Raw genomic sequence first — 27,644 nt, 5'->3', positions numbered from 1 at the left:
CGCTTTTTTGATCAAAATACTGTTAAGTACCCTATGTTGTTTACATTTACGATTACAATTTACTTACTACAGAGTACATGCTCATTTTGTTTTTTTCTTGGGTTTTGTCTGTGAAATAGCTTCAGTGTGAACATACTCTATAGATTGCACGTATGCCGACTTATGTTCTGGCTCATTTCTTTGGTTTTGCTGTAATTTCTTGTACTTTGTACAAAAAAGGGGCTTGTCCCTTTTTTTAACTAGGCATTTAATTTATAAAGCTTTCCATGGCCAGGTGACTGAACACTCAAATCCGTGTCCTGCTTTGCCCTTATTTACATTGAGGTCACTTGGCACAAGATGAGGTTTTAATACTCGAAGATATGACTGTCCCAACTGGGTACACCTTGTTGCGGTGGGATGGTTTTCACTTTTTTTGATGAAAATAGTGTTACACTGATGAGCAAAAGGGTAACAATGTTTTGAACTTTTGACTTTCAGGCTCCATATCTCACCATCCACTACTGCTTCGAACATGAGACTACCATCATTTTATAGACAATCACCTTGGCTATCTCATACATAAATTTGACTTGCAACTATTTAACATATGATTATTTATGCATTTTCTTGTCATGTCACAGCATTGTTATTGTTTTTCTCTTAAAAATATAAATTTTTATGATTTTGTCAGTATTTTGTAAATCCACCTTTTCGCTTTCAACACTGACATGCTCCGAATCAGATTCAAGCATGTCTCGACTGAAATCTGAGCACAGGTCTCTTCTACACATTCCCAAAGTCGCTGCATACTGGTTGACTCACTTGAATATGTATAGAGCTTTTTCTTCAACTCTACCCACAAGTGTTCAATTGGGTTGAGGTCTGGGGACTGTGGGGACCAATACAGCACCTCTACTTCATTGTCATTGAACCATTTCTTCGCCAATCTCAACGTATGATTGGGTCGTTGTCCTGCTGGAACACTGTCATCCTCTTCATACCCACAGTACAAAGTAACACATCTTGTAGGATACTCACATATAGCTCAGCATTGAGACCACCATCAATCTTGGACAAGTATCCAACTGTGAAACAACCCCTTATCAGGCTTCCTCCACCGAAATTGACAGTTCCTTCAATTTCTCGATCCGTTAGTCCCTTTTTTCCTTGTTTCTTCCAGGCCCATTTGCACCCATCAGAGCCTAGTCTATAGATTTTCGTCTCATAGCTCCAAATCACCAGTTTCCAATCTTCCACTGTCCATTTTTCGTGTTTTTTTTTTGCAAACTCGAGCTGATGCTTCTTATGACGATATTGAAGTCGAGGCTTCTTCACCTTTTTTCGGGTCACCATTCCAGACTTGTGTAACGTGCATCACATGGTGCTTGCATGGACATCTGTGATCTCACTATCACAAAGCATATGAGTCACCTCCACTGCCGTGTTTGTCGCACCTGAACTGATAGACCTTGTGAAGAGCCGACTTGTTGACTTGAATGTCTACCTCTTGGATTTTGAATGGATGGATGGACTTTATTTCATATTCTTCTAACTGTCATGGCAATCACATGATGCAGTTTGGCAATTTTCTTTGCCGAGAGACCGCTATCAATGATCTGGATGATGCTGTTTCTCTTTTCTTGGGAAATCTTCTTCATGGCTGCTCCTCGATTCGAACCAGTGACCTTTCACTTGGGAATCAACCTAATAACACACTGAGCTATTAGGGAATGTGAGAACAGGTTGTATTTTGTAGTATACAGGAAGAAAAAGATTTTTCCACCACCAGGAGAAAAACAGTAACAATGCAGTGACATGACCTGAATCTGCATAACTAATCAAATGCAAAATAGTTGCAAGTCAAATTTATGTAAGAGATAGCCAAGATGATTGTCTATAAAATTATGGTAGTCTCACGTTCGAAGCAGTAGTGGATGGTGAGATGTGGAGATGTGGAGCCTGAAATGGTGAGATATGGACCCTTTTGCTCGTCCGTGTACATCAGTTTTAAAATTACATATTTATGGTGATAGGAACCCTTTAACATTCAGAATATATATACCTTTTCCATCTTTTCTTGGCATCATATCTTTGCCAAACATTGGCATTTGAGGTATGTCCTTTCCATAATGTGGCATGTGTGCCTTCTCCTTTCCAATATGTCCCATTGGTGTGCCATCTTTTCCCATCGGCATGTGATGCATTTGCTGTCCCATAGGCTGATATTGTGGAATCTGTGGAGGTAATGGTTTCATTCCATAGTAGCCACCTCCATTGCCATAACTCAGCAGACTAAGAAGCATAACTGATAACAACGGGAGTCGTTGTACGGGATTGAGTGGAAGCGCCATAACCTAAAATACAAGAAGTTAGCAGATATGAGCCAAAGCTTGACAAAAGGCATAACAATCATACATTTGCCAATATACAATCTTCAGTCACAAAATATTGCACATAAAACAAGGATTTTTAACTAAATGAAATCTGATCCCGATCAACCTAGCATTTTTATATAATCACTTAAAGGGTTGTCCAGGACTTTTATTTTGATAGTCTATCCTTAGGATAGGTCATCAATATCTGATTGGTGGGGAATCGACACCCAGTACCCCCGACGATCAGCTATTCCCGCTCCTGGCGGCCGGATGCTCTGAGTTGCGGAGCTGAACAGCACAGCTGCGTCAACTGCACAGTGGCCGTGGCCCGGGTGTTGCACAACCGCCCCTAATGATTTCAATCTTAATGAAGGGGCATGGGGCCATAATTAGTTTGGAAAGCACACAGCACTTAATGAATTAGGTGCATCTTATCAGTGGGCTGTGTCTCGCCAGAAATGTGACACAAGTCAGAGACTGGAGTACATTTCTGGCATAAATTTCGCCACTAAGGTGGTGTAGCTTTTGAAGGGTTTGTCAGGCAGGAATTGCCATGCCCATGCGTCATCCACTTTGGCAGATCTGGCAGGGAATGATGTGAAAAACTAAGTATAGCAAAAACACTGGTCATTCTCTAATCTTGATAAATGTCATTGTGAAGGCAGGGGGAGCTATGACATCACTGGTAATCCTGTGTTATCTACTACATATAGAGTTGTCACTAGTGATGAGCGAGCGTGATCGCCACTGCTCGAGTCCCCGCCCCACATGTTTAGCGCCTGTCAGACAGCCAATGAACATGCGAGGATTGCCCGCCATACATGGTAATGCCGTAGCCATGTTGGATACTGGTATTACTGTGATTGAACAGCCGCATCGCATCATGGGATCTTATATAAGATGCAATGTGATGCAATGCTCGGCACACTGTGTTCAGGAAGCAGTTTAGGGAGAGTTGCTATAGGAATGAGAGCGTATTTTAGAACAGGAATATAGTCAGGGTTTAACATTGCTATTGCAGTACCTGTCCATCACTGCTGTACCGTTAAATCAGCAGTCCATGTCAGGGCTAAATATTTTCCTTTCTGTAGTAAAACCGCTGTCGCCTGCATTAAGTGGAAGGATAGTTTTGGATTAGAGGCATCTAGGCAGGATTTAATATTGCTACTGCAGTACTTTTATACTGCTGCGGCACCGTTAAAACAACAGTCCTTGTCAGGGCTAAATATTCTCTTTTCCCTATTAATACTGGAAAGTTTGCAGGCATATACAAGTGCTTCTCACAAAATTAGAATATCATCAAAATGTTAATTTCAGTTCTTCAATACAAAAAGTCAAACTCATATTATATAGAGTCATTACAAACAGAGTGATCTATTTCAAGTGTTTATTTCTGTTAATGTTGATGATTATGGCTTACAGCCAATGAAAACACAGAAGTCATCTCAGTAAATTAGAATACTTTATAACAACAGCTTGAAAAATGTTTTTAAAATCCAAAATGTTGGCATACTGAAATGTATGTTGAGTAAATGCACTCAATACTTGGTCGGGCTCCTTTTGCATCAATTACTGCATCAATGCGGCGTGGCATGGAGGCGATCAGCCTGTGGCACTGCTGAGCTGTTATGGAAGCCCAGGTTGCTTTGATAGCAGCCTTCAGCTTGTCTGCATTGTTGGGTCTGGTGTCTCTCATCTTCCTCTTGACAAGAGGTCAGGCGAGTTTGCTGGCCAATCAAGCACAGTGATACTGTTGTTTTTAAACCAGGTATTGGTACTTTTGGCAGTGTGGACTGGTGCCAAGTCCTGCTGGAGAATTAAATTTTCATCTCCAAAAAGCTTGTCGACAGAGGGAAGCATGAAGTGCTCTAAAATTTGCTGGTAGACGGCTGCGCTGACTTTGGTCATGATAAAACACAGTGGACCTACACCAGCAGATGACATGGCTCCCCAAACCATCACTGACTGTGGAAACTTCACACTAGACCTCAAGCAGCTTGGATTGTGGCCTCTCCACTTTTCCTCCAGACTCTGGGACCTTGTTTTCCAAATGAAATGCAAAATTTACTTACATCTCAACACTACACCTTGGACCACTTACCCAAACAGTTCAGGTCTTTTTCTCCTTGGCCCAGGTAAGACGCTTCTGGCGTTGTCTATTGGTCATGAGTGGCCTGACAAGGAATGCAACACTTGTAGCCCATGTCCTGGATACGTCCTGTGTGTGGTGGCTCTTGAAGCAATGACTCCAGCAGCAGTCCACTCCTTGTGAATCTGCCCCAAATTTTTGAATGGCCTTTTTTTAACAATCCTGTCAAGGCTGCGGTTATCCCGGTTGCTTGTGCACCTTGTTCTACCACACATTTTCCTTCCACTCAACTTTCCATTAATATGCTTGGATACAGCACTCTGTGAACAGCTGGCTTCTTTACCAATGGCCTTTTGTGGCTTACCTTCCTTGTGGAGTGTGTCAATGACTGCCTTCTGGACATCTGTCAAGTCAGCAGTCTTTCCCATGATTGTAGAGCCTACTGAAACAGACTAAGGGACCTTTTTAAACGCATCCAAAGCCTTTGCAGGTGTTTTTTGTTAATTATTCTATTTTATTGAGATAATGATTTTTGTGTTAACATTGGCTGTAAGCCATAACCATCAACATTAACAGAAATAAACACTTGAAATAGATCACTCTGTTTGCAATGACTCTATATAATGAGTTCCACTTTTTGTATTGAAGAACTGAAATAAATTAACTTTTTGATGATATTCTAATTTAGTGAGAAGCACTTGTAAATATATATCTAATTTAAAATGCGCAAGGCGTGCAATAAGGAACAGGGAAGTGGACGTGCTGCTGATGGTGCATCCAGAGGCCAACAAACCCACTCATGCACGAGACCCAGCTTCCAGTCCCACTTTGCAGGGGGGCGCGGGACACAACTCTTGAAGCCAGAACAGTGCGAACAGGGGGTTGGTTGGATGGCAGATAAAGCTTTCAATATGTTTCCCAGCACACGGTCTAGTCTCACTAACCAAAAGTTTGGACCACATAATCCTCACCCTTATCCTCCTTCCTCCAACCATGGCAACTCCCAGGAGACAAGTGATTCCACACACCTTGTAAATAACCTCGCCCAGTTTTTCCACCACCTCGTATGGGCCTTGCCACTTGGCTAGGAACTTACTCTCGACTGTGGGGATAAGCACCAGCACGCGGGTCCCAGGCTGGAAATGCCTCAGCCTCACTGATCGGTTATATACCCTTACCTGTTACTCATATGCCTGGAGAACATGAGCCTTCACGATAGGGATCACTTTCGCCATTCTCTCCTACAACTGGGCAACGTGCTCTATGATGCTCCAGTGGGGTGTGACCTCAGCTTCCAGGTTTCCTTGGCAATGTCTAGGAGCCCTTGTGGATGTCGACCATACAGGAGCTCAAACGGAGAGAAGCCAGTGGAGGCTGAGGAACTTCTCTGATGGCGTAGACCAGAAATGGAAGTAGATAGTCCCAGTCTCGACTGTCCTTCTCAATGACCTTCTTGAGCATGACCTTTAAGGTCTTATTGAAATGCTCTACTAGGCCATCTGTCTGTGGATGGTAGACTGAGGTTCACAGCTGGGCAATCTGGAGGATCTTACTCAGCTCCTTCATCACCTTGCTCATGAAGGGGGTTCCCTGGTCCGTAAAGATCTCCTTTGGCAGGCCCGTCCTGGCAAAAATGTGGACAAGTTCCCGAGCTATACTCTTGGCAGAAGAGTTCCTTAGTGGTACCACTTCTGGGTACCGGGTCGCATAGTCCATGAACACGAGGATGTATTGATGCCCCCATGCAGACTTAACTAAGGGACCTACTAGGTCCATGGCAATCCTCTCAAATAGAGCCTCTATCACAGGTAACGGGACTTGGGGACGTCGGAAGTGAGAAGAGGGAGCAGTTATCTGGCAGGGAGGGCAGGACCAACCAATAATAATTTAGGATCTTTCATTAACATCCAGGCCAATAGAACCTCCGCATTATTCTCTCCTCAGTTTTCTCGACCCCCAGATGTCCCCCCAAAACATACAAATGGGCGATGTCTAACACCCTCCTCCGGTAGGGTCCTGGAACCAACAGCTGCTCCACTATCTCACCATTCCTCAGTTTGGTCACCTTATACAATAACTCCTTATTAACCGCAAAGTGTGGGAATTTGGTGTCTGCCCCCGGCTCTTGAGCAACCTCATTACAGACGATCACTTTGTCAAACGTCTCCTTTAAAGTAAGGTCCCTAATTTGAGCAGCCCAAAGTTCTCTCCGGACACTTTTAACTCAGGAAGGTTGGACTCCACTGTCACCGTCTAGTCCTCCTCTCCGACAAGGACACACAGTGGAAACGCCTCCATTATTGTCTTCTATAGAGTTTCTTCCCGAGAGATCTGGCTTTTGTCCGAGACACTTGGTACGACCCCCTTTTCCCACAAATCCCAAAACAAGGCAAAATCCCAAACCCAATATGACTGGATGAATCAAGTACTTGACTACCCCGACCTTATGGGACTGGGCACCACAGTCTGTTCCCACGGTTACTTGGGCCACAGGGTAGTCCTTGGCATCTCAGTGTATGCAGTGTACGCTCGCAAATTTGGCAGGGATAAACTGGTGAGGAAGTGTAGCACTGATCAGGGATACCAGACTTCTTGAGTCCATCAGTCCAAGCACCATTACCCCATTAATTGATACGGGACATGCCTGCGGCCCCTCGCCGGGTTGACAGTCCACACTGCTGGCCAGATAGGTGTAATAGGAACAACGCCAGTCTAGGCTGCAGTCTACTGGTTCAGGGGACACATGACACCGGGCGGCTATGTGTCCAGGATTGTGACATCGCCAACAGACCACGTCCTTAACAACAGCCTTTGCGGAACCCTCAGCGGGATTGAGACACCCCCCCATTTGTGACTCTAGACTTCCCATGTGGTGAGCCTGATTCCCTTTGGGTATTCGAGTATGGGGAAGTGATGATGTCTGGTTTCCTTAGGGATTTCTCGACAATCTGGTACCTCTCTGCTAGGCCAACGAGGTCATCCACGTTCCGAGGGTCACCCTGGGCAACCTATGTCTGCACTGGCCTAGGAAGGGAGAGGATGAATCTGACCATCAACATACGCTCGATCATCTCGGCAGGAGTTGAAGACTCTGGATGCAACCACTTTTGGACTAAATGTAACAAGTCAAACATCTGCGAGCGATGGAGTTATCGCCAGCATACACCCAGTGGTGGACTCTTTGGACTCTCATCCAGGCGTTACTTCCATATTATAGTTACTCCCAGGTGTGCCAAGATTACAATCTTTAACTTGCCGTATTCCTTAGCATCCTGTAGTGCTAAGTCATAATATGCTTTTTGGGGTTTCTCTGTCAAATATGGCGCCATCACCTCCGCCCACTGCTCTGGTGGAAGTTTCTTCCAATCAGCCACCTGCTCGAAAACTGTGAGAAAGGCTTCCACATCATCCCCAAGGTCATTTTCTGCATGGCCCATCTTGCCGCCTTCCGGACGTGGGAGTCATCAGCCAGACTTGGAAGTGGAACGGTCATCCTGTCATGGATGGCGCTTGCTACTGCTCCTGCTGGTGCTGTTGTATTTGCTGTAGCAACAGCCTGTTCATCTCCTGCTGTTGCTGCGTCTGGACCAAGTGTTTAATTATATCCTCCATGCTGCAAGATGTCCCTTGCCTGCTGGGGGCCTTCACCCAAGACATATAACGTTTCCTGTAGCAGCTACACATGTTACTGGAATGCTGCCGCATTCAAAACACCAACTGTGATAGATTGGCTCACTCGGCTGCTCTCAGAGGTACACACAGGAACGTTTTCGTCTGCTGGTTTATTTCAACACAGAATAAACCACAGCAGGTTCAACAAAATAAACAGAGCCTTTCTGGCATAACAGCAAAACAAAAGATAACTTATAGCATAGTCCATATGCATATGGGATCCACCTGCTCAGATTATAGTAAACTTCAGCTCCCACTGAAGCTTCAGACAGAAGACTCCCTTGTCTCCAAACACACAATAGAGAAAAAAACTAAGCGGTCAGACATTTAACTTGCCTAACCACACCCTTGAGGTGAAGATATGGTGAGTGGCCATCCTGCATATCTCTTACAACCATTCACAAAAACCCCAATCCTGTCAAGGCAAATTAACCCCTTAGCACATAACATGCTAGAGAGAGAGGAACTTATGGGTTTCACAGCACGGAAGATGGCAATCTTCGTGATGCATATCTCCCCTCACATACATTTACAGTGACCCTGTCACAAGGGGCATGAGTAGCTTGTGTGAAGTGATGCCCAAATATTTGAGCAGCCATAGTCAGAAGACAACGACAGTGGGGAACAGCAATTAGTGTCTCAAGAGGTAGATGATGATGAGACACAGTTGCCAACAAGTGATATTGTTAAGTCAACAAGTTGGGGGAGTGAAGTGCAGAAGTAGAAGACGAGGTGGTGGACGATGGAGTCACTGACCCAACTTGGGAAGGTGCCATGTAGAGCAAGGCCAGTAGCGCAGAGGTAGAGGGATCTGCAGCACCGGAACAGGCTGGAAGAGGCAGTGGGGTGGCCAGAGGGAGAAGGCGGGCAACTGTTCCCCAGAGCACCCACACGAGGCAAGTTCCCAGGCTAAGAGTTAGGTGTTCCCCAGTCTGGCACTTTATTAAAGAAAGTGCGGACGAGCAACGAGTAGTCATTTGCAAGTTGTGCCATACCAAGATCAGCTGGGGCCTGACCCACACCAGCATGCTGAGGCACATCATCAAAGCACCCGACTAGGTGGACCAAATGCCTGGGTCCACAATCAATGTCTGTGGGTGACACCACTGCCTCTTCCTCTGTGCTACATGCATGCCAATCCCCTGTCCATGATGCAGGCGCGGATGTGTAACGCCCTGCACCTGTTGTTGCACATTCGCTAACACCATAAGCATACAATGTCCAATTCCTTGTCCCAGTGCAGAGTTCAGCTATCCCTATCGCAGGCCTTGGAACGCAAGAGAAAATACCCAAACCACCCACTCGCAGGCTCAAACACTAAATGGGCACATTTTCAGATCGCTTGCCCTGGAAATGTTGCGTTTAGTCTTTTGGACACTGAGGCTTTCCGCAACCTCATGGCGGCAGCTGTCCCTCGACACCTGGTCACCAGCCGCCACTGTCCCTACCTTACACTAGTTCGTGTCCCATAACATCACCAATGCACTGATGAATGCAGTTACTGGGAAGGTCCACTTAATGACACGTGAACAAGTGCTAATGGCCAGGGACGCTACATTTCCCTTACGGTACACAGGGGGAACGTTATATATCAGTCGCAAGATGAAAGCACTGACTCCATGAAGCAGCAACAGGCTCTGCTGAAACTATTTTGTTTAGGTGACAAACAGCACACCGCCATAGAGTTGTTGAAAGGTATAACAGACCAGACAGATCTGTGGCTTTCACCGCTGAACCTACAACCAGGCATAGTTGAACAAAGAAACAGAAGACCAGGCTATAAGGCGCTTCCACTTAGATGACCTGAGGATCTGGAGGTATGGATGGATTTAACATTTTTAATTTTAAAACCCTAACAAAAGGTTTCTAGATAAAATATGACAAATTTAAAAAACGTAATAAAATGTAAACACAGCGCATTTCGGCTGAATTGCCTTCATCAGGTGTAACCAGGCATGGTTGTGAGTGATAATGGCCATAACCAGGTGGTCGCTCTGAAGCTTGCCATGCTCGCACACATACCATGCCTGGACCACATGCTCAACTTAGTGGTTCAGCGGTTTCTGAAAACCTACCCAGATTTACCTGAGCTACTCGTGAAGGCATGCCTCGTGTGCGCCCATTTCCGCAAGTCAGCTACAGCTGCCACCGGCCTGGCAATTCAGCAGCACTTGCAAGTGCTAGCTCACCAACTGGTGTGCAATGTGACCATGCGCTTGAACTGCACATTACATATGTTGGCAAGGCTTTGTGAGCAGCAGAGGGCCTTAGTTGAATACCATCTACAACATGTCCGTTGGTATTCAGGTCAGCCTCCACATATAACAATCGATGAGTGGGCAAGGATGTCTGACATCTGTGAGGTTCTACAAAACTTAGAGGCATCAAAGCGGCGATGACGCCACAATCGGTATACCATCCCACTTCTGTTTCTACTCAAATGCTCGCTGCTCACAATTACAGAGGAAACTTTGCATGTCGACCAGGTGAATATGGAGGAAGAAAGTGCACAGGGTGATACTTCCCAGCCCAGCCTCATCTCATCTTCTCAGCGTGGATTGGGTGATAATGTGGAGGAGGAGGCTGAGAAGGAGGAGGAACAGAAGATGGTGGCCTGCGCTACTGAGGGTACAACCCACATCAACTTCATCCTGTCTGTTCATCGTGGAGAGGTTTTCACTAGGCCACTTCAAAGCATTTACACGTTTCTCTTTAAACCACTCGAGTGTTGCTTTAGCAGTATACTTTAGGTCATTGTCTTGTTGGAACGTGAACCAACCTTTCACACCATCCATCTTTTCCTCGACTCAGACCATTTTCCCTATCTCTGCTGCTGAAAAACATCCCCAGAGCATGATGCTGCCAATATCATGTTTCATTGTGGGGATGGTGTTCTTGGGGTGATGAGATGTGTTTGTTTGGAGCCAGACATAGCGTTTACTTTGGTGTGCCTCCTCTGATCACAGCACCTTCCTCCATACCTTTGGGGAGTCTCCTACATGTCTTTGGTAAACTCAAAACAAGTCTTACAATTTTTGTGTGTAAATAAAGGCTTTTTTTCTGTCCACTCTTCCATAAGGCCACCTCTATGGAGTGTATGCCATTTTGTGGTCGTATGGACAGATACTCCAGTCTCTGATTGGGAAATCTGCAGCTCCTTCAGGGTTACCTTTGGTCTCTGTGCTACCTCTCTGATTAATGCCCTCCTTGGCCAGGCTGAGCATTTTGGTGGGCGACCCTCTCTTGTCAGGTTTGTTGTGATACCATGTTCTATTCATTTGATGATAATGGATTTGATGGTGCTCCGGAGTATCATCAGAGATTGGGATATTGTTTTATAACTTAACCCTATTTTGTACTTTTCAACAACTTTGTCCCTGACTTGTTTGGAGATTCTTCATGGTGTTGTTTGGTTAGTGGTGCTTCTTGTGTAATGGTGTTGCAGACTCTGTGGCCTTTCAGAAAAGGTGTGTATATACTGACAGACCATGTAACACTTAGATTGCACGCAGGTGGACTTCCTTTAATTAAGCATGTGACTTATGAAGGTAATTGCTTGCACCAGAAATTTTTAGAGGCTTCATCGCAAAATGGGTGAATACATATGCAATTACCAATTTTGGGTTATATGATCCCGTAAATTAAAATTATGCCTATAACTTTCTCACTTCACTTCACCAACTTAGACTATTTAGTGCCGGTGTATCACATACAAATTGTATTACAAAAATATTTAAACACAGGTTGTAATGTAGCAAAATAGGTAAAAATCCAAGGGGGTTGAATACTTTCGCAAGCCACTGTATCGGGAATTCAGAAGAGTCAAGTTGAGCATCACTCTCCATCCAGCATCCAGGCTTTAAAAAAGGCTATTCTTGAAGAATATAAAAAGATGTTGCAATATGTCAACAACGTGTTCATTCCATACCTAAAAGACTTGGTGCTGTCCTTAAAAATCATGGCGGTCATACAAAATACTAGATGTAGTGGTTTTTGATGTGCGGTGTACTCATTTTTGCATGAACTAATTTGAGGAAAACTGAAGATTTTCTAATTAAAGTTATATCATGAAATTTACTTCCAAGTTATGGGTTAAACAATGTTCTATGAAACTCTGTCTTGTCACAGTTTTGGAAATTGTTCTTGTGTTCAGTGTGATATTGAATTAAATCTTACCTTTCAAACTCATTTATGCTGAACATTGTATATATATAAAACCTTTTCTAACTCCCCTTAATTTTCACTATTGTTCCTATACAGAGCCAAATAATATATTATATAATCTTAACCATAAAATGGAACATTAGTAACATATGGATGAAACAGAACTAACGTTCGTATAAGTAACTGGAGACTTCAATTACTGTGAGCAAAGAAGCCAAGAGGATGCAATGAGGACTGTGTCTAATGGATTCAGCATCATAACGTATGGCGTCATATTCTAAATCCTGTCCGGAAGCAACACTGATTAACATGTTTTACCAGGTAATGTATAAGTAAACTAGTACAATATAGAACTGACAAGTATTAATTTGGATTAATGCTAACATTAATCAATACTTAAATTGTAAATCATAGAAAATTGAATTTCATTACATTAAAACCTTTTTTTTTGCACCACAAGTTGTATAAATTGCTATTCAAATGCGATAACACAAGGTATGTGACTGAGACACAATCCTTTATTCTGGCTTTTTATCACAACAAATTTATTCCCTGCTGGATCTCAGTCCCAGGTTTTATTCAGATTTGTAAATTGTCATCAAGTATTTGGAGGAGAACTATGACTGCAACCTCCAATAGATTTCCTTTTTGTCCAAATGACTGATTTGTATCTATTTTTATGCAAATGTATATCTTCTTGGCTTACTCAGCATTATAAAGTATATGGAACCAAGCACCAGCCCGAGCCTCAAATTGCTTAGGTGTCTACTAACGATTCGGGAAGTCCACAATTATACTGTATCCTTCTACAGTGGCATGTAAATGTTTGGGCACCCCTGGTCAAAATTACTGTTTTTCTGAGCAGTTAATCAAGTTGAAGATTAAATTATCTCTAAAAAGCCTAAAGTTAAAGATGACACATTTCCTTTGTATTTTAGGCAAAAAAATATATAGATTTTTATCTTTTACATTTTAAAAATTACTTACAAAAATGAAACAGGGCAGATGAGTTTGGGCACCCTGCATGGTTAGTACCTAGTAGCCCCCTCCCCCCTTGAAAGTATTACAGCTTTTTTGTAGCCAGCCAAGAGTCTTTGAATTCTTGTTTGAGGGATTTTCATCTATTCTTCTTGGGAAAATTTCTTCAGTTCTGTGAGATTTCAGGGTTATCTTGCATGCACTGCTATTTAGAGGTCTAGCCACAGATTTTCAATGATATTCAGATCAGGGGACAGTGAGGGCCATTGTAAAACCTTCAGCTTGCGCCTTTTAAGGTAGTCTATTGTGGATTTTGAATTGTGCTTAGGATCAGTATCCATTTGTAGAAGCCATCCTCTTTTCAACTCCAGTTTTTTTACAGTTGGTGTTCTGTTTGCATCAAGAATTTGTTGAAATTTCATTGAATCTATTCTTCCCTCTAGCCGTGAAATATTCCCAGTGCCATTGGCTGCAACACAACCCCAAAGCACGATTGATCCACCACCATGCTTAATGGTTGGCAAGATGTTTGTTTCCTGAAATTCTGTGCCTTTTTTTTCTCCACACATACTTTTGATCACTTGGGCCAAAGAGTTCTATTTTAGCCTCATCAGTCCACAGGACTTGTTTCCAAAATGCATTAGGCTTGTTTAGATGTCCTTTTACATACTTCTGACACTGAATTTTATGATGAGAACTTAGGAAAGATTTTCTTCTGATGACTCTTCCATGAAGTCCATATTTGTGCAGGTGTCTCTGAACAATGTACCACAACTCCAGAGTCTGATAAATCTTTCTGAAGGTTTTTTGCAGTTATGCGGGGGTTCTGATTTGCCTCTCTAGCAATACTATGAACAACTCTCACTGAAATTTAGCTTGGACTTCCAGACCTTATGTTGACCTCCACTGTTCCTGTTAACTGCCATTTCTTAATTACATTTCGAACTGAGGAAAGGGCAACTTGAAAACACTTTTCTATCTTCTATAGCCCTCTTCTGCTTTGTGGGCCTCCATCATTTTTATTTTCAGAGTACTAGGCAGCTGCTTAGAAGAACCCATGGCTGGTGTTTTTTGGCGCAAGGTTAGAGGAGGCTGTGTTTTTATAAAGCTGAGAAGTTTGCATCACCTGACCTTTCCTAACAATGATAGTGAACAAGCCATAACCCTAACAGGCTAATTAAGGTCTGAGACTTTGGGCAAAGTTATCTCAGCACACAAATCTCCAAGGGTGCCCAAACTATTGCATCGGCCCATTTTCCTTTTTGTAATTTTTAAAATGTAAAAGAGGAAAAACAAATATATACAGTGGTGGCCAAAAGTATTGGCACCCATGCAGTTCTGTCAGATAATACTCAGTTTCTTCCTGAAAATGATTGCAATCACAAATTCTTTGGTATTATTATCTTCATTTAATTTGCTTGCAAGGAAAAAACACAAAAGAGAATGAAACAAAAATCAAATCATTGATCATTTCACACAAAACTCCAAAAATGGGCCAGACAAAAGTATTGGCACCCTCAGCCTAATACTTGGTTGCACAACCTTTAGCCAAAATAACTGCGAACAACCGCTTCCGGTAACCATCAATGAGTTTCTTACAATGCTCTGCTGGAATTGTAGACCATTCTTCTTTGGCAAACTGCTCCAGGTCCCTGATATTTGAAGGGTGCCTTCTCCAAACTGCCATTTTGAGATCTCTCCACAGGTGTTCTATGGGATTCAGGTCTGGACTCATTGCTGGCCACCTTAGAAGTCTCCAGTGCTTTCTCTCAAACCATTTTTTAGTGCTTTTGGAAGTGTGTTTTGGGTCATTGTCCTGCTGGAAGACCCATGACTTCTGAGGGAGACCCAGCTTTCTCACACTGGGCCCTACATTATGCTGCAAAATTTGTTGGTAGTCTTCAGACTTCATAATGCCATGCACACGGTCAAGCAGTCCAGTGCCAGAGGCAGCAAAGCAACCCCAAAACATCAGGGAACCTCCACCATGTTTGACTGTAGGGACCGTGTTCTTTTCTTTGAATGCCTCTTTTTTTTTTTCCTGTACACTCTATGTTGATGCTTTTTCCCAAAAAGCTCTACTTTTGTCTCATCTGACCAGAGAACATTCTTCCAAAACGTTTTAGACTTTCTCAGGTAAGTTTTGGCAAACTCCAGCCTGGCTTTTTTATGTCTCGGGGTAAGAAGTGGGGTCTTCCTGGGTATCCTAACATACAGTCCCTTTTCATTCAGACGCTGACGGATAGTACGGGTTGACACTGTTGTACCCTCGGATTGCAGGGCAGCTTGAACTTGTTTGGATGTTAGTCGAGGTTCTTTATCCACCCTCCGCACAATCTTGCGTTGAAATCTCTAGTCAATTTTTCTTTTCCGTCCACATCTAGGGAGGTTAGCCACAGTGCCATGGACTTTAAACTTCTTGATGACACTGCGCACGGAAGACACAGGAACATTCGGGTCTTTGGAGATGGACTTGTAGCCTTCAGATTGCTCATGCTTCCTCACAATTTGTTTTCTCAAGTCCTCAGACAGTTCTTTGGTCTTCTTTCTTTTCTCCATGCTCAGTGTGGTACACACAAGGACACAGGACAGAGGTTGAGTCAACTTTAATCCATGTTAACTGGCTGCAAGTGTGATTTAGTTATTGCCAACACCTGTTAGGTGCCACAGGTAAGTTACAGGTGCTGTTAATTACACGAATTAGAGAAGCATCACATGATTTTTCAAACAGTGCCAATACCTTTTTTAGGTTTGGTGTGGAATTATATCCAATTTGGCTTTAGGACAATTCTTTTTGTTTTTTTCATTGAAGACAAATTAAATGAAGATAATAATACCAAAGAATTTGTGATTGCAATCATTTTCAGGAAGAAACTGAGTATTATCTGACAGAATTGCAAGGGTGCCAATACTTTTGGCCATCACTGTATATATATATATACTAGATGGTGGCCCGATTCTAACGCATCGTGTATTCTAGAATATGTATGCAGCCGACCGGGCGCAATCAACAGAACGTTGTTTAAATTTGGCGCCAAAATCGCTGATTGGTCGCGGTTGCCGGCCGCAACCAATCAGCAGAGCGGGGTTTAAATTTGGCGCCAATAATGCTGATTGGTCACGGCCGGCGACCGCGACCAATCACCAAAGCGGTGTTTAAATTTGGCCCCAATAATGCTGATTGGTCGCGGCCGGCGACCGCGACCAATCAGCTAAGCGGTGTTTAAATTTGGTGCACATAATGCTGATTGGTCGCGGTCGGCTGGCGGCCGCGACCAATAAGCAGAGCGGTGTTTAAATTTGGCGGCAATCTCGCTGATTGGTCGCGGGCAGCGTCCGCGACCAATCAGCACAGCACTGTTTAAATGTGGCGAAAAGATCGCTGATTGGTCGCGGCCGCTGTTTAAATGTGGCGCCAAAATCGCTGATTGGTCGCGGGCAGCGGCCGCGACCAATCAGCACAGCGACCAATCAGCGAATCGTATTGGTGAGGACCGGGGAGCGTCGCTGCCTGAGCGGCTACTTCCGCTGCGAGAAGCCGGGAGATGAGCGGCTGCTCGCAGCAGAAGTATCCCGACCGGCAGCGCTGCTCCCCGGTCCTCCCATGACACCCGAGCCGCATGGAGGTCAGCGGCGCCGGCGCCAGTCGGGGTCCTTCTGCTGCTAGCGGCCGGGAGATGAGCGCCTCGCGCCGCCTCATCTCCCGACTGCATCGCCGCTGACCTCCGTCCTGCAGATGAGCCGCTAACGACTGCCATCTTTTTCTCAAATCCCGCGTCGCTGATTGGCCGCTGCCGGACCAATGAGTGACGCGGGATTTCCTGGACAGACAGACAGAAAGACAGACGGGATAAGACAATTATATATATATAGATATTATATATATATATATATATATATATATAATATTTATTTATTTTCTGGCTAAAATACAAAGGAAATGTGTCATCTTTAACTTTAGGCCCTTTAGAGATCATTTCATCACTGTTCACAATAACAGTAATTTTTACCAGGGGTGCCCAAACTTTTACATGCCACTGTATATTGTAAAATAAGTGTGTCAGTCACTCCAGGGTAGGCATGCATTTTGCTCACAATCCCATACTTGCAATGTAAATGTAATATTGAGAAATGTCCCAGAAAAGCAAGTTTTGCGGTGGCTTCGTTGAGCCCCTACTTTTTTCATTACTATTTGTGGGACGGCATGTTACATTAAAAGAGGGACTATTAGCAAGTATGTAATTCAAAGTGTGTTCTTCGCTTTCATGCTTTGAAGGCATGGTAATAGGTTTAGATGGGTTTATCACAGTACTAGAGGATACTCCATTTAAGCTCAAGCTTTTATAGCAGTGTTGAAGGTGATGCTAGCACTTTCTGAATAATGAATTCCTTTATTATAATTTGTACTCTATTTTATTTTAAGAGGTAATTTGCTTTGCATATATTTTATACTGTAATTGTAGTGCATATCACCTCTGCTTGGCACTGCAGAGAGGTTTTGGTTTTATTGATGGGTTATTGAGGAATGGCCGGGCATTTACACTCTATAGAGTGATAATTGAGTATACAGGAGAATCTAGAAGAAGGGGAGTGGTCTAGTTTATAAATACTATACATTCTTGGAAGTTGTTACAGTTCAGACAGCCATACTTATAAGAAAGGGAAGAGTGATAGCAAACCACAGCTGCATCAGGGCTGCCACCAGGAATTTCAGGGCCCCATACTAACAAAATTTTCAGGCCCCCTTGAGACTCCACCCCATTTCCGCCTCCACCCCTAGAATCTCCCACAGTCCTACCGCTCACTCTTGGAAAAATTCCACTACCACGTCCTCACCAATCACACATTAACAGTTCCCATCGAACACCAGATCACATACATAGCCAACAGCCAGAGCCACTCACCTAGCCAAATCAGTTCTCATACTTTGCACTTACGAGGGCCAACAGCCCGAAACACCGTGTCTGCAAATTGAGATTCTGATTTGGCTTTTATCCTAAGTCATATTGCATGACTCGTTAAAGGGTTGATTGTGACTTGTAGGATTGCTGCTTCCAATAGGTGGCGCTGTAGAGTACAAGTCCTCTTTTTCTCTGAAGAGGCAATTTGCATATTCAATTTCCCAGAGGAGCATTGCATGGCGAATAAGCCTCCTTACCTTGACGTGCCAGAGCTGGTGTGTCACTCTCCATAAGGAGAAACGCTACCCCTTAGACCTCAGTCCAGAGCCTCTCACCTAGCCAAATCAGTTCTCATACTTTGCACTGACGAGGGCCAACAGCCCGAAACACCGTGTCTGCAAATTGAGATTCTGATTTGGCTTTTATCCTAAGTCATATTGCATGACTTGTTAAAGGGTTGATTGTAACTTGTAGGATTGCTACTTCCAATAGGTGGCGCTATAGAGTACAAGTCCTCTTTTTCTCTGAAGAGGCAATTTGCGTTTTGGCCAAAAGGATTTTTTAAGCCACCACCACGACAAGGTAGACTCTTTTGTCCGGGCCCTACTCTGCTGTAAGCTATTAAAAGTTCTTAAAATATCCAATACTCTTTTTAGGTATATAATTCTTTATTTTTCTTCAAGGGAATGAGTCACATACATTTTTTAAACTAATTGAAACCAGATTGTAATAATACAAATTTTATAATCTGTATTACTGATTGCAGATGATTATATTTTGTTTTCTGTACATTTATGGAGATATGAACATGGGATATAGATATAGATATATATATATATATATTGTTAAAGGAAGAGATTTCCCTCCAAAAATATCAGTAATTAATGGGGGAACTCTCCTACACCTCATTGAGGTCCAATATTAACTATTAACATCAAACTTGACTATTAATGATTAATATCCACTAACGTTATCTGTGCCTTATACTATATACCAACTGAGACAAAACCGTGTGCTAATAAAAGGTATTTATTACACAAAAGTCTACAGTTAATATACTACTATTTATCCCACTAACACAGTACACAATAATAATAACAATATACAATTCCCAATTACCTATTTTCCACCCATGTTTCCTAATCACTCATACGGCCCACCCAACTATACTAACTTTCCCTATATATACAGTATACAGATACAAGGATATCAATATCTAGGAGTGTTAGTACAGGGTATGTAGGGCTAGTAAGTAAAGAGTTACAGGGGAAGAGAGATACTCAGCCATGTGTTGTGTCCATGGCCTCCAAGAGTCCAAAAGGGGCATAGCACATGTGGGCTCTGGGGTTTTAAGTCCAGCACAGGAAATGAGGTATTATTCCCTGCCCACTGGCTAAGGTCTTTGTTCATGTCCAGCCAAACCTGTTTTAGTACATGGCTGGACATTCTGTTGATCCTCCCCCAGCAGCAGCAAACAGACTGAAACACATAGGGAGATGTGAGGCCAATATATACATGTATACTTATCTGCAAGCATGGCTAGCATGCAGATACATATATACATGTACAACCTAGGACACCTCCCTTTACATATATATATATATATATATATATATATATATATATATATATATATATATAAGACATTATAGGGGGCTCCATTTCCTTGGGAGAGTTTCTATACATGTTCTCATGTTTAGTGACATGCAGATATCATCATGCAGGAAGGGGGAATAAGTGATCTGTGACACTACCTACTGTTAATGGTGGTTTCTGTTCTCTCGTTGTAATCCTGCTTGTTAAGATAATGAGATGACTGCTGAAAAAGGAACTCTTCTGGATGTGTCAGTCTGTTAGAAAAGCAGTTGCTGTTTATTTATTATTTTAGGATATAAGGGGTGACAAACTTTAAAGTAAATTCTTCCAAAACTTTAAAGGATTGGCCATTTTCTGGTTATTGTTAGTAATGTGTTTGAGATGACGATAAAGCACTTACTAATATGGCCTTTCTTGAATTTCAGCACTAAATCTGAAATATGGGAAATAGAAATATAGGCTATGCTGAATTTCTGCACTAAGTGCCTTTTAATCATCTCACAAACACATTGGTGAACAATAACCAGAGAGTGTGGTTAATGCCATTAACATAAAAGCTTCATAACACATTCCCACTAATCATGATATTATCTAATTTTTTTTTATATAGATGACTCGCCTAGGGGAATGGGGATGACTCGGTACCCGGGCCTTTAGCCTGACCTTGTAGAGATGTTGCAGTGGTCGGCTCCCGGGCCCGTACCCTGGGGTCTCTCCATTAAAAAGGGTGGATTATTTGTTAAGTTTATAAAAGAGTTTGTGACGCCACCTGTGGCTTCTGGTGAGAATCACCAGCGCTTCGGCAGTCCACTGAGGCCGATGATAAGGCAGCTGGATGATATAGCTCCCCACAGGTGGAGCTATGCCTCAGGGCAGTGTGTGAAGAGGAATGCAGGACAGGTGAGACCGAGCCGGGTCAGAGCAAGAACAGGGACAGACACGATAGCCACTTCAGTACCTTTTACTGATGGAAATTCAGGCACGTCCCAGAGCACTGTAGGGTGAAGGGTGCATGTCAGGATCCTCCCCAATGAGCGGGTTTTGGGCCTCCTGCTTCTTGCCTCTGCGTAGTAAGTTTCTGACCTGCCTAGAGCTAGGCCTAACTTTGTCTCTGTCCTGCGCTGGCTGACCTTGTGGTAGGGCCTTTCCTTGGAGTACACGCTCCTCAGCTTGCGGGGCCTATGTGTCTCCTGGCTCTGCTACGTATCAGCACTTTAGCGATCCTGGGACTTGTAGTTCTCCAGGGATTCCGGTTTATCTTACTGAGTCGTGGAGATCCCGGTAAGCTTCGGACCCGGTGTCCGGTAACTTCTTCGGGGTGAGCCAATTAAGCTCCTCTGCCCCCTATGTACTAACTCTCCACTCGCCTTCGGCCTACTCGGGCCCTCACTAGGCTACTCACACTAACGGCAGCTTGCCGCGCTTCACCGATCTTATGGCGCCGGCACACCTAAAGCTCACCTCTCTGAGCTACCTGGAGTCTTGATCTGGATAAGCTCCGCTGCAGGATAGCAATTGCAGGAGCTGGAACAGGATTTTGTCCTCTGAGGTAACTCTTCTCAGACTGCACTGGACTCACTGCTAAACCAGACTGAACTCGACTCTGACTCCAGAATAGACTAGACTAACTGCTGCCTGGCTCCACCTTCCCTTATATATCCCTAACGGGCTCCCTCTGATGGTCTGAGGTGGAAGGTAGAGATGTGTGAATGGTTGTGGGGGCCTCTTGTGGAGGAATCCTTCAATACACCCTTCTAGGATTTGTCATTCCAAGCACAGCTGGGCGTCACATTCCCCCCTAGTTAAGCTCAGCACTCCCTGGCTGAAGTACATTTTATAACAATAACAATAGGAAACATAAGCAATACAAGAACAATCTTCCCTTTATGGGAGGCACCAATCTTAAACGTTGCATAACAATAACAAATACAAAGTGTCCTCAGAATTCAAGTCTCCTTTGGTGAGGTTCCCAGCAAGGATGTCCATCTCACAAAGTAGAGTACTTGGTGGTTTTTGAGGGACCTGTCCTAAACCCTCTACGTAGGCCCTGGGGTGGCTGCAGGGCATGAAGATCCTAAGTTGGACCTCCAAGAGAGCCACTCCAGACAGGTTTTCCTTCTCAGGTCACCTAAAGGGCACTCCAGGGAGCGCAATTATATACAAAAACAGTTTTTTGGGCTGCACACAGTCCTCAGCCACGCAGTTCTTTAGTTATGCATAAAAGAATAAAGGAATTAATGAAGTTAAGCACAAATTGATAAGCATGCATGAAAATACACAATTAATTCAATACATTTCAATTTATTACACAATACCCCAGGGGTAACTATCTACATTTTCTGAAATTTTTACCAACTACAAAGTGTACCTAGCAGGGGGTTTACCTCTCGTGCTACGTATTGATCTGCGTAGTGCTGTGGTTTGTGGGGTGTCAGTGTCTGTATTCTCAGTTACTCTAGCAGTTCTACGTGTGACCATGTTGTAAAACTGCCTTAACCTCTCTCTTGGGCTGGCAAGTCTACCATTGGCTGGGCCCTCTTGCTCTGCTCCTACCGGGGATCCTTCATCCGGGGATACTTCTTGACCTGGCTCTTCTGCAGCACTTACAGGTTCAACTTGCTGTGGAGAGTTTTCTGGCTGTTCATAGAATTGGAGTACTGGAATAATTACTGCTCCTCCTATCTGAGGCCAATCTGCTGGGAAGTCTCCTAGGTCAGTGTGTATCACCGCTTCTTTAGGTTCTTCCGGCATTGTGAGAGGCACTACATTTTCTTGGGGTTTCAGTAATTCTGGACACAACTTTAGGTGGTCCCTGGACACTGTTGTAGATGTTTTTCCTCCATCTCGACTGATTATACATGTCTTCTTGTTGTCAAACCTTGACGGTAACACAGTGTAGGGGTCTCTTTCCCACTGGTCATCAAGTTTGTGGTTATGTCTTTTCCTTTTTAGTACTGTTTCACCTGGTGTAAAAGGTTCTGCGGGTGCGTTTTTGTTGTATTGCATTTCCTGCTTTTCTCTCACCCGAGTAAGACTGTCCTTGACACAAGCTTGTACCCTTCTGTACTGCTCTTGTCTGGTCTTGTCCCAATCTTCAGTGGTCATATCAGCTTCAGGCTCAACGACACCAAGCTCCAGATCCATGGGCAGCTTTCCTGGCCTTGCCCGCATGAGATATGCCGGAGTGCAATTGGTGGAACTGACTGGTATATGATTGTACAGATCCACTAGGTCTGGTAGTAGGTCTGGCCACTGGTTTCTCTCCTCAAGTGGTATAGTCTTTAGCAGGTCGATGATGATGTTGTTCATCTTTTCGCAGAGACCATTGGTTTGTGGGTGGTACGGTGTAGTTCTGATTTTTTTACATCCATACAAATGGCAGAATTCCTTGAACAATTCAGCCTCAAAGGCCGGGCCTTGGTCCGTCAGCACCTGCTCAGGATAACCATGGGGTCTACAGAAATACGCTTGGAACGTCTTTGCTGCTGTTTCTGCCGTCAGGTCTTTGACGGGGGCGACCACCAGGAAACGTGAGTAGTGATCCACCATGGTCAGAGCATAGGAGTACCCTGACCTACTGGGGGACAGCTTGACATGGTCCAGGGCCATGATCTCCAGGGGCCAAGTCGTCTTGATGGGTTGCAGAGGTGCCTTCAGGCTGCTGAAGTCTTTTCTTCTCAGGCCACAGGGTCCACAGTCCCGGCACCACAGTTCAATTGAACTGCGCATTCCTACCCAGTAGAATCACACTTCAGCAGGGTCTCTAGCTTTTTCCAGCCAAAGTGCCCAGCCTGATCGTGGTAAGCCTCTAATACCATTTGGATGTCTGTCTTCGGGACCACTATCTGCCATACCATCTCATGGGTCTTTGGATTGACGTACCTCCGGCATAGCTTCTCACGGTAGATAAACAGCCGGCTTCTCTCGTTCCACAGCTGCTTTGTTTGGAGAGACGCATCCTTCTCCAGGTAGGCACCTTCTTGGGTTATCAGCTGTTTGATGCGGCTGACAACCGGGTCACTGTCCTGGGTCTCCTTCCAGCTGTGGTGAGGCAGGGGGTTTAACGTCTTTCCACGCTGCTTCCTGGAGGCTCGTTGCTCATGGACAATCCCACTCCAGTGAAAGGCAGGTAGCTCTATCTCTTCCAAGTCATCCACTTCTTCCTCTGTGTCTGACTGGTGAGGCATCCTAGACAGGGCATCGGCGTTGGCGTTCTTGCGGCCCGCTCGGTATTTAATGGTAAATTGGTAGTTTGACAGCCGGGCCATCCATCGTTGTTCCAGTGCCCCCAACTTAGCTGTTTCAAGATGGGTCAAGGGGTTGTTATCAGTAAAGGCAGTGAACTTGCTGGAGGCCAGATAGTGCTTGAACCTTTCAGTGATGGCCCAGACCAAGGCCAGGAACTCTAACTTAAAACTGCTATAGTTCTCTGGGTTCCTCTCAGTCGGGCGGAGCTTCCTGCTTGCGTATGCGATCACCTTCTCTTGGCCATTCTGCTTCTGACTTAGAACAGCACCCAGTCCTTCGTTGCTGGCATCTGTATACAGCAGGAACGGTTGGCTGTAGTCAGGGTAGGCTAGGATCTCATCACCTGTCAGGATCTCCTTCATCTCCTGAAACGACTCTGCTTGCTCCTTACCCCAGTGGAACGGGGGGTTTTGCCTTTGGGGGACTGCCCTACCAGGAGGTCTTGCAGAGGAGCTGCTTTCTTAGTGTAGTCCTTTACGAACCTCCGGTAGTATTCTACTAGTCCCAGGAACTGACGCACCTCCTTGAGGTTCTTCGGCTCCGGCCACTTCTGGATGGCTGTGACTTTCTCCGGGTCTGGTGCTACCCCTTCCGGACTGACAATGTGCCCCAGGTACTGTACCTTTTTCTTGAGCAGGTGGCACTTTGAGGGCTTTAACTTCATCCCGTACCGGGACAGTGACTCAAATACCTCTGCCAGGTGTTTCAAGTGGTCCTCGTACGTTCTGGATTACACTATCACTTCGTACAGGTAAAGTAACACAGTCTCGAAGTTGCGGTTTCCCAGGCAGCGCTCCATCAATCTCTGGAACGTTCCGGGGGCATTGCAGAGTCCAAACGGCATACTGTTGAACTCGCAGAATCCCATCGGGGTAGTGAAGGCCGTCTTCTCCCGATCCTCCTCAGCCACAGCTACTTGCCAGTACCCACTAGTGAGGTCAAGGGTGGAAAAGTAATTTGCAGACTTTAAGGCAGTTAGGGACTCCTCTATGCGTGGTAAAGGGTATGCATCTTTATGTGTAATGCGATTTACTTGGCGGTAATCTACACACATTCTCATGCTCCCGTCCTTTTTCCTAACCAGCACTAGGGGAGCCGCCCAGGGACTACAACTATCCATTATCACTCCCGCCTTCCTCATATCATGCAGCATTTCTTTTGCCTTCTGGTAGTGAGCTGGGGGTATAGGCCTATAACGTTCTTTGATTGGGGAATGGTTGCCTGTGGGGATATGATGTTGAACCCCCTTAACCCTCCCGAAGTCAAGTGGATGTTTACTGAACACCTGAGAGTATTCTTGTACCACCCGGTGTACACCCTGTTTTTGATAGGCAGGAGTGGTGTCTGTCCCAACATGGAGCTGTTGACACCAATCCTCCACCTGGGTTGCAGGGTCATTATCCTCTACTTCCTCTGGTGAGGTTAAGGACTCCGCCTCATGGATGCAGTTGTTATTGACAGCATGTAATTTGGCAACAGTGGCATAACGTGGCAGTTTGACCTCATCTTCCCCTAAGTTGAGAAGACGGACGGGCACCCTCCCATTACTTACGTCTACCACTCCCCTGGCGGTTAAGAGCGTGGGTCTGAGCTCGGAGCAAAGGGGTTCTACTACCGCCTGGTAGCTCTGTCCTCTAAGACCTATAGCCGCTCTACACCAGATGAGCATTTCACTCATTGGGGGGATGACAATGGGTATGGGGTCTGTTACCCTCACGTTACCAATTTCACCGTCTGTTAACCTCACTTGCTGTTGATACATAGGGACTCGGATCTCCCTTTGCAGTGCCCTCCGCTGTCTCGGCCTGGCAGTGTCGGCGATCTGTTGGAGCAAGAACAGAACTTCTCCCAAACAATTACCAACAATGTTAGTGCCAAGTACCATATACGGATTGGTGTCATCAGGATTAGTCTCTACTACAATTAGTCCCTGGTCCTTCAGCTCCACTCTCCCCACCTTTACAGTCACGTCCTTAACCCCGAGTAGGTTAAGGGGGAGTCCATTTGAAGCATGTACTGATAGATTTGGAGCTGGCGGACATAAGTCGTCCATGGACAAGAACCTCTTGTAGAGGGCGTCAGGCATGATGGTTACCTGAGATCCTGTGTCCAGCAGGGCATGCGTCGGGATTCCTCCGACAAACCTGTTGTACCAGTCTGATGGGCCTGGTGAGTTTACTCCTGGGTGTCGGCCCTCAGACCCACTGTTTTCTCGTTTAAAGGACAATTCTGGGCGATGTGTCTGGTCTTGCGGCAGCGGTAGCAGGCTGGGTCCCTCGGTGGACGGTGCTGGTCACTGGTCTTTGGCGAGGGCGGTGTTGGCCTCCTCCTCCTTCGCATCCAGGGGACATCCTCAGGGCTATCGGCTAGCAGGATCTTCCCTCCTTCCTCAGGCTCCGTCCGCAGCTGCAGAGCACTCAGCACGGTGGTCAGGGTTTTGCTCAACTGACGCACTTCAGAGCGCAAACTGTCCTGTTCTTTAGGGAACGTTGCTGGAACCTTAGCTTCAGCAGCCACTGGGGGGGGGAAAGGTGGGTGTTGCAGGCTCTGGGGTAACCCCACCCTGGTAACGTTGGATGGCATTTGTTTCCAGGGGCTGCAGTCCTTTTATAGCCATGTCCTTAAGATTATCAAAAGTGGCATCTGGATGATCCAGGGACCACCAATGCACAGTCCTGCTTTCCTCTGGGGACCTTAGTCCCCGGACAAACTGTTCCTTCAGCATCTTGTTCTCATTTTCAACGTTGGTTGGACTAACCTGGTTCAGAGCTCGCAGGGCACCTTGGAGACGCCAGGCATAGTCCCGAACATTGTCCTCTGGTTGTTGGGAGCAGCTGTAGAACCTCATCCGGAGGTCCGCCTCAGTAAGGTCCTCAAAGACAGTCTGTAGTTTTTGAAAGATTGCGGACACTGACTCCTGGTCTGCGGCCAACCATGTTTCCACTTCCCGTTCCGCAGCACCGGTCAGCTGTCCTAATACAACGGCGGCTCTTTGTTTGCCGGTCATAGAGTACATGTCCAAGATACCACATATCTTCCGTTTGAATCCAGACAGGGTATCTGGTTTGCCGTTGTGCTGTGGGAGCCACTTTGCTCCAGGAATGTACGGTAAAGTCATAGGAATGACAGGTGTTACAGGCGCTGCTGGTGGAGCTGCGGCTTCGGCCTGCTCATCATCGGGCGCGGGTTGAACTTCAGGGACGTTGACCGGCAGGTCGGCGTTCTGCTGCTCGTCGGACATCTTAGCGCCCCCCTAGTTAACCGTGGCCTACCTTCTAGTTCTTTCTTCCGGTAGGCCGCAGCTCCGCAGGTGATGGTCGTCTTCAGGACCTTGCATCGCTTGCGTCCTACGTCAGCGCGTTCAGCTACGTTGAAGCGTGGGGTGTGTCCGGGACTTCGCGCTCTTTTGCAGGTACGCCCCTTATTTTCCCGCGGTTACGCCATTGTTCTCGCTCAGCGGCCCAACAATGGCGGCAACCTTCACCACAACTTTACGTACACAGTTCAGAATAAAGGCGCACAGTACCTGGTGGCAACGGGCAAAACACGGCGTCGTTGCAGCGGGCATGCTATCCTGTTCGTGACGCCAGTTGGAGGTGACTCGCCCAGGGGAATGGGGATGACTCGGTACCCGGACCT

General features: G+C 45.3%; 1 protein-coding gene across 3 annotated transcripts in view; it reads right to left on the bottom strand.

Moving 5' to 3' along the window:
* Positions 1-27,644, bottom strand: part of COL8A1 (collagen type VIII alpha 1 chain) — a 155,266-nt gene that overhangs the window by 12,230 nt on the left and 115,392 nt on the right. For 2 of the 3 annotated variants that reach the window (XM_073668114.1, XM_073668122.1), the window contains one exon: positions 2,045-2,336. In XM_073668114.1, coding sequence (XP_073524215.1) covers positions 2,045-2,333 — 289 coding nt within the window. In that variant the 5' untranslated portion in view covers positions 2,334-2,336. Of the gene's footprint in view, positions 1-2,044; positions 2,337-19,919; positions 20,012-27,644 lie in introns of all 3 variants that reach the window. The other variant, XM_073668117.1, reaches the window with a different exon arrangement.

Source organism: Phyllobates terribilis, unplaced genomic scaffold (assembly GCF_046119375.1).
Source record: "Phyllobates terribilis strain yellow unplaced genomic scaffold, ASM4611937v1 Scaffold_2__4_contigs__length_985480577, whole genome shotgun sequence".
NCBI classification, from domain to species: Eukaryota; Metazoa; Chordata; class Amphibia; order Anura; family Dendrobatidae; genus Phyllobates; species Phyllobates terribilis.
The sequence above is the reverse complement of the archived record's forward strand: the minus strand, read 5'-3'. Positions and strand labels throughout refer to the sequence as shown.